Raw genomic sequence first — 7,682 nt, 5'->3', positions numbered from 1 at the left:
CTCCAGGCCTGGAATTCTTCAACTCTGGATGTGCTTCTGTGCAAGGGCCTTACGGCAGTTCTGCCGTTAGAGGTGTAATTTTACACAGGTTACTTAAACATTGCAACCTTTTTTCTTTCTCTGTGTCAAAACAAAAAACCAAAACCAATAAAACCCCAGTAATAGCTGGGTTCTCCTGTAGATTAAATGAGCTAATGTGTGTCGCTTGTTCAGCAATTATTAGTATTACTGCTTTGGCTCTGTGGGTCCAAAACGTGCCTGCTCATTAGAATTACCTGGGGGTCTTTAAAAACATTCCCAAACTCGGGCCACACACCAGACTAATTAAATCCCAGTCTTTGAGCGTGGGACGTAGGTGTCAGCAATTTCTGAGCTCCCCAGGTAGTTCCAATTTGCAGACAAATTTGGGATCCGTGGCAGTTTGGGTTAATTATTTCATAATAACACTGCCCGGCCACCTGTCTTTTTCGAGGTGGAACCAGGAAATCTTACGAGCTTAATCAAAGTCAGAAATCGAGGTCTTTCTGTCCCCTCCTGTGACCTGAATCCAAATATCCTTAAGGGGAGAGGGACTGGGGGGGGGGGGAGTCCTGACCTCTACAGCCTGTTAAGTTTAATGGGACCCGTAGGTTCCTACGGAGGGCTGACACTTCCACCCGAGGCGACCGCTGGGCCCGCCAGAGAAGCGAGGAGGCGCGAAAACGCAGCCCGGCCGGGGGCGCTGGGCTCGTCGCTGAGGCCGCGGACGCCAAAGGAGGAAGCTCGGCACCCGGAGCGTCCCCTGGGGACACGCAGCGGCCCGGACTCAGCGGCTCCGGTGGGCGCCGTCAGGCCTCCTCTGCCCTCCCCCCCATCTTCCCGATGACCCCAGCCGAGCGCAGCGGGGCGCTGTGGCCCGGGGCGAACCAGGCCGGCCGGCCGGCCGCGCCGCCCGCCGCCATGGAGCCCAGGCCCGCCGCGCCGCGGCCTCGCTTGTGCGACTCTCTCGGCGCGGACCAGACACCCTCGGCCTCTACGCTGAACGCGGCCCGGGCCGAGGCTCGGCCAGCTGGGCGCCGCGCTCCCGCAGTGGCTGCAGTGTTGCCGGCGGGGGGTAGTGGGGAGCGCATGGGCGTCCCCACCCCGAAGCAGTTCTGCCCCGTCCTGGAGAGGCCGCTCATCAGCTACACGCTGCAGGCCCTGGAGAGGTAATGCGGCGCAAGGCGCACCCCCGGTCCCCGGCCCCCGGCCCGGCCTTCCGCTCCTGGTGCGGCCCGCCTAGGGCGGCCCGCGGCACCTGCCCCTCGTGCTGCTTTCGCGCTGGCGCCTTCTCTCGGCGGACTGCGGGGCCGACTCCGCCCGCTCAATCCCAGGCTTGGGCTGCGTCCTTCCCTGCAATTCAGGGGCCGGTGGTTCTGATCCTCTAACAGACCTGCACGCAAGAGGGGACTGCCCCACAGACCCCTTTCGGTGCCCGGGCCGTCGACGTGGTTGTGGGGAGCCCGGCTCCTGGAGCTGGACTAAGGAGAGCATGGGTTGGAACTAAAAGGCATTTAGTTTTGACTGGGGCCTAATGACAAGCTCTTTCAGGAGTCTCCTTGCCCGTCTGCCTCTTTCTCAATCTCTGTTAATGTTTTGTGCTTTCCGTGCATGCGTGGATTGGAGTTTTACTCACACATCTCACTTCACGGGCCTTTGTTCACTTTATCCATTCATGTACATTAACTGAATATCTCTTAAGATCCTATGTTAATTACGAAGTGCTGACGGTGGATGGAGGGACAAAACTTAATCCAAGGCTTTTACCGGTGGATATAGATTTAAGGGTGCGAAATTGTTAAGGCCAATACGTGTGGAATTGGGGTGAGGATTAGAGGCACAGTAGTGAGATGGAGAGGGGGTTTGTTAATTGTTTTAGCGCATAGTAGTATGATTGAGCGTGGGGTGAGTCTGGAGGGGTAGGAAGCAGGACAGTTGCACAGGTCCCTAGATGAGTTGCTATGGGTTGAAGCCAGTGTGGTGCTGTGATGGGATGTTAAACCTTGAAGTGAGTCCTTTGTGTCTCAAGAAGGATAACATTATTTTAGTATATCCTTTGCAGATGGCTTTCATGAAGACCAAGCTAATGAGTTGCTGCTAATTCAAGGCTGTTAGCCTATTACCCAGCAAAGCTCTTCTTCCTGTCCCATCATGCTTGCACACACCACAGAAGCCAAAGGGCCCACTTTGTGTTGGATATGGTTATGGAAGCGTGAAGAGTCATAACCACCCTTGATTAGGGTAATCAGGCCAGTGGTCACATCTGAAACTCAAACAAACATGGAAACAGTTCAGGTGCTTTCCCTACTCTTGGAGCCCACCTTTTCTCTGTGTATGAATCATGTAACTACAGTACTACAGTATGTTAGACCCCGTGACAACATAACTCCTTTATGTAGGTTATATTAAGGGACACAATGGATTTTGGCCAGCAGAACCTAATTGCTTAATAACTGGGCATAAGGGAATATAGTCTCTTGTACGTTCAGTTTTCTTTCCTATGAAGCAAATTAACATCAGCACGTTTGCATCTTCTGGGGTAGACTGAGATAGGTGGTTACTGGAAAAATCTTTTGAAGTAAAAGTGTTCTGGGAATGCCTTTTTTAATGGAAGATGAGGAACATGTGTTTTGTATTGCTAACAGCAGTGATAAAATTCTAATAGTAACTAAAGAAACCTCCATTTTGAAATCCATCGGAGATCATTTTTGTCACTATTAAAATGCCTGAAGAACTTAAGGGATGATTGCATTTGGGGTATGTTTCAGGAAATCCTTGGAAATCTTGCATTACAGGGGTTTAGGTATGGGTGCTTCTTAGCCATTTGCTAAAGGAAGGGCATTCTGTTGACTGCTAATAGACTTCCTAGAGCATGGTGTTAAAAAGCCTAGGTTATTTCATCCTCTTGAATTATGCAAGTTCAATTAAGGAAAGGAGATGGAAGCATAAAATATCGTATGAAATTCTTACGTTTTGCTCTTTGGCAAAATGATGCATGCTTACCACATATTAAAGGGGAAGCATCACTCTCAATGCGTCAGATCAGAAAAGATGTAATTGGGTGTCACCACTGTCAATCATCTAGATTATTTTAGGATAATGTCAGCTCTCCTTGCCCTCTTATTTGATTTCAAAGTTCATTTGTCTCGCAGAAGTTAAGACTTTCTTTTCTCAAGCTTTTTCCATCTCACTAATAGAGAGGTTGTTGTGAATAATCTTTATTAGTTGATCTTGACTATGAAATTAAAGATACTCACTGACTGAAAAATGACCCTCATAGTTGGATCTGTCCTTTGGAATTTTGAACTGATAAAAAACTATGGCATACGAGAGACTTCACCTCTGAAGTTTGGTCCACAGCTCTTAAATTGGGATAGGGAAATGTAAAGAAATGTGGCTCGTCTTTGTTTTAGTTAAATGCAGGTTTAAATGGCATTATTTTCACTGTTGCATTTATCCACCCAAAGAGACTAAAAACAGTATAGCCACACAAGGGAAAATGAATGTAAGAACTGGAGTAGGTAAAAGATGACAACAAAACATTGGAAGAACAGGATGGTAATCAGACTTAACAGTCCCCAAGAAAATGGGAACAGCTGTGGAGAAGCAAGTTGGTTGAAGTCCCCAGATCTTGGAATGTTTCAGGAATCAGAGGTACAGGATGTTTCGGAAGGTTGGGTAGACAGCTCAAAACAAAACAAAAACAACTGGTTGCAAACTTAAAAAGAAACAATTAAACTTCTAGCTCACTATCAAAATACTTGAAGCTTATTCTCTGACTCAGCACAGCCAATGGCTGAGTGAAGGTTCCATGGCCATAGAGGAGTTGAGAGGAAGACTGCACTTTGTAGTGATGAGATCCTTAGCTTCTAAGGTCAACTCAGGGGAGTTCCCCCCCCCCCCCATTTTTTTTAATGTTTTAATTTTAATTTTTGAGAGAGCAAACGGGAGGGGCAGAGGGCGAGAGAGTGGGAGACACAGAATCCGAAGCAGGTTCCAGGCTCTGAGCTGTCAGCATGGAGCCTGACACCAGCTCAAACTCACTGAGTGGTGAGGTCATGAGCTGAGCTGAAGTCAGATGCTTAACTGACTGAGCCACCTAGGCACCCTGAGTGTTTTTTGTTTTTGTTTTTTTTACTTTTTAAACAACATGGTACATATTAAAGCACCTGTTCTTAAATGACTGAAAAGTTAGAGGGGACCTTCAGAGAGTCTGTATTGTGAGTTGACTGAGACTCAGGATTGTTTTCAATTCAGGTGACATTGGGAAAATATTTTTTTCTAGTTTAGTCCAGTTCTGGTAGGCCATTGAAATATCTTTGTGTGTGTGTGTGTGTGTGTGTGTGTGTGTGTGTGTGTTGGGAGGGGGAGAGTGCCAGCAGTGGAGGGGGAGGAGAGAACCTTAAGCAGGCTCCGTGCTCAGTGCAGAGCCTAGCACAGACCCCGGGTTCATGACCTGAGCTAAAAACAGGAGTCAGATGCTCAACTGACTGGGCCACCCAGGCACCCTGAAATTTCTTAATTATTAAATTAAATGACATTCAAAAGACTCTCTGCACCTTCCCAAATCTGGGAGACGTTGGCTATGGCTCTATCTGGACAAAGTCTATCAGTCAGTTGTATGTGCATATATTTCCATTAAACATTGCATGTGTATGTATAAACGTATGTATGTTTATACATGTTTATATACCACCTCTATTAAGATGATACAGCTGGTCATTCGGATCTGTGCATTTGGGTTTAACTAAAACAATCAAAACTACTACTTGGTAGGTTGTATTAGGAACAAGAGTCTTTCAGAAGTTGATTAAAAATGTTTCTAGGATTTTGAAACTTTGCTTTTGGCCTTGTAGAGGGAATAGAAGTTTATTAAACCAAAGATTTATAATTTGAAGAGAGCTTTTTTTGCCCCTCAGCATACTAACAAGGAACTGAGATCAAGGGTACTAGCGCCTTATGTAACTATTGATTTATGTATGACCAGAGTTTTTAAAAGAAATATTGCTCTAAGAAAACTTAGGTGGCCATGGTAGTGGTGGAGGCATAAAACCCTGGCAGTTAAGTTGTAAAATACACTTTACAGATCAACTCTGCTCTTTTGCTGTCTAAAAAAATGTGTTCCCAGGTCTTATATACGGAGTAAAAATCCCTGCCGTTAAGCTTACTTCGGGTTCCAAATATCTAAGGAAAGAAACTCATTAAGAATGGTTAATCTGGCTTAGCTGAATAACTAAAATGACAAATACAAGAAAAGTAAGACAAACACTGTCAAATACAAGGCAAACACTGGCCATGCTTCTTCAGATTCATGGTGATGGTGGGCTAGGAGTGGGAGTTCCTTTGCTGATACATTTGAACAAAGTCTGGCACAGCCTTCTGCATAGTTGGAGAAGTTTCTCAAGTTTTCTGCGGTAGAGGACACTGCCTAAAGTGACTTGTTCCTCGATAGGGTTCATTGCCCCTTGAAACTGTATTATAAACTGGCAGCCAGTATAAATCTCCTCTAGGAAGGAAATGGGCTGTCCCACTAATAAAAAGCATTGCAGACTTTGGATACTAATATATATCCTTATTAATGTGTTGGCATTCTAATTCAGGTTTCACTCTTAGTTTGGCTAATGTAAGTTAGTCAACATAAATGTGATAATGTCAGATGAATTTCAAAGAAAGCTGTTTTGTGGATTTGTATGTGTTGATCTTAAGGAGAGTAGATTTTTGTGGTTAAGTTGGGTTGCTTTCTTGCCACTTGGAAAATCAATGGAAGTCCAGTTTTAGAAACTGAGACTCCATGGTGTGTGTGTGTGTGTGTGTGTGTTGTCTGCTTGCCTTTTTTAAATTGAGGCATAATCGGCATAATAGTTTCAGGTGTACAACGTAGTGATTCTGTATTTGTATATATGTTTTTATGTTCTATTTACTTTTTAAATCCTTCTTTTTCATCATGATGAATCCCCTTCACCTATTTCAGCCATTCTTCCCTCCCAACTCCCCTCAGGTAATAATCAGTTGGTTTTGTAGAATTAAGAGTTGTTTTTTGGTTTGTCTCTTTTTTTTCCCTTGTTTTGTTAAATTCCACATATGACTAAAGTCATGTGGTGTTTGCCCTTCTCTGACTAACTTATTTCACTGATACTCTCTTGATTTATCCATGTTTTTGCAAATGGAAAGATTACATTCTTCTTTATGGCTAATATTCCACTGCATATAGGTACCACTTCTTTATCCATTTGTCAGTTGATGGATGCTTGGACTGCTTCCATAGTTTGGCTGCTGTAAATAATGCTGCAATAAACATAGGAGTCCGTGCATACCTTTGAATTAGTGTTTTTGTATTTTTAGGGTAGATACCCAGCTGTGTGATTACTGGATCATAGGGTTGTTCTTTTTTAAATTTGAGGAACTTCCATACTGTTTTCTAGAGTGACTGCACCAGTTTGCTTTTCTACCAACAGTGCATGAGGCTTCTTTTTTTCCTGCGTCCTTGTCAACACTTGATGTTTTTTGTGTTTTTGATTTTAGCCATTCTGACAAGTTTGAGGTGATACCTTATTGTAGTTTTGACTTAAATTTCCCTGATGATAAGTGGTGTTGAGCATCTTTTCATGTGTCTCTTGGCCATCTGTATGTTTTCCTTGGAGAAATGTGTGTTCATGTCTTGCCATTTTTAAATGCATTATTTATTTTTTGGTTGTTGAGTTTTCTAAGTTCTTTTTATATTTTGGATACTCTTTAACAGATATCATTTGCAAACACTTTGTCCCATTCTGTAGGTTGACTTGTAGTTTTGTTGATTGTTTCCTTCACTGTGCAGAAACTTTTTATTTGGATGTTGTCCAAGTAGTTTATTTTTTGCTCTTCCCTTGCCTCAGAAGATATATCTAGAAAACTGTTGTTATGGTCAGTGTCAGAGAGATTACTGCCTGCCCTCTCTTGAAGTGTTTTTTAGGGTTTCGGGACTCACATTTAGGTCTTTAAACCATTTGAATTTACTTTTGTATATTGTGAAAGAAAGTGGTCCGTTTTCATTCTTTTGCATATCTCTGTCCAGTTTTCCCAATACCATTTATTGAAGAGACTGTCTTTTCCCCCTTGTATGTATATTCATTCCTCTTTTGTCAAAGATTAATTGGCCATGTAATTGTGCATTTAATTCTGGGTTTTCTGTTTTATTGATCTTTGTGTATTTTTATTCCAGTACTATACTGTGTTATTTTATTTTTAAGATTTTATTTTTTAAAGTCATCTCTATACCCAATATGGGGCTTGAATTTAGAACCCTGTTATCAAGAGTCCGATGCTTTACTGACTGAGCCAGCCAGGTGCCCCTGCACTCTTAATTACTACCACTGTGTAATATAATTTGAACTCTGGAATTTTGATAACTCCAGTTTTGTTTTTCATTTTCAAGATTGCTTTGGCTATTGGAGGTTTTGTGTGTGTGTGTGTGTGTGTGTGTGTGTATGTGGTTCTATACTATTTTTAGGATTGTTTATTCAAGTTCTGTGAAAAATGCTGTTGGTATGTTGATAGCAATTGAATTAAATTTGTAGATGGCATTGGTAATAAAGATGTTTTAACGATTTTTTTTTTCTTGGAACCTGTGAGCAAGGAATGTCTTTGCCTTTTTCTGCGTTGTCTTGAATTTCTTTCATCAGTGTTTT

General features: G+C 43.1%; 1 protein-coding gene across 1 annotated transcript in view; it reads left to right on the top strand.

The window, feature by feature from the left end:
- Positions 1-939: 939 nt before the first annotated feature.
- The window catches only part of CRPPA (CDP-L-ribitol pyrophosphorylase A), a 323,296-nt gene continuing 316,553 nt past the window's right edge, over positions 940-7,682 (top strand). Inside the window, exon 1 of the mRNA XM_042919329.1 lies at positions 940-1,187. Coding sequence (XP_042775263.1) covers positions 940-1,187 — 248 coding nt within the window. The remainder of the gene's footprint in view (positions 1,188-7,682) is intronic.

Source organism: Panthera leo, chromosome A2, assembly GCF_018350215.1.
Source record: "Panthera leo isolate Ple1 chromosome A2, P.leo_Ple1_pat1.1, whole genome shotgun sequence".
NCBI classification, from domain to species: domain Eukaryota; kingdom Metazoa; phylum Chordata; class Mammalia; order Carnivora; family Felidae; genus Panthera; species Panthera leo.
Note: the sequence above shows the minus strand (reverse complement) of the source record. Positions and strands in the feature narration are given on the sequence as shown.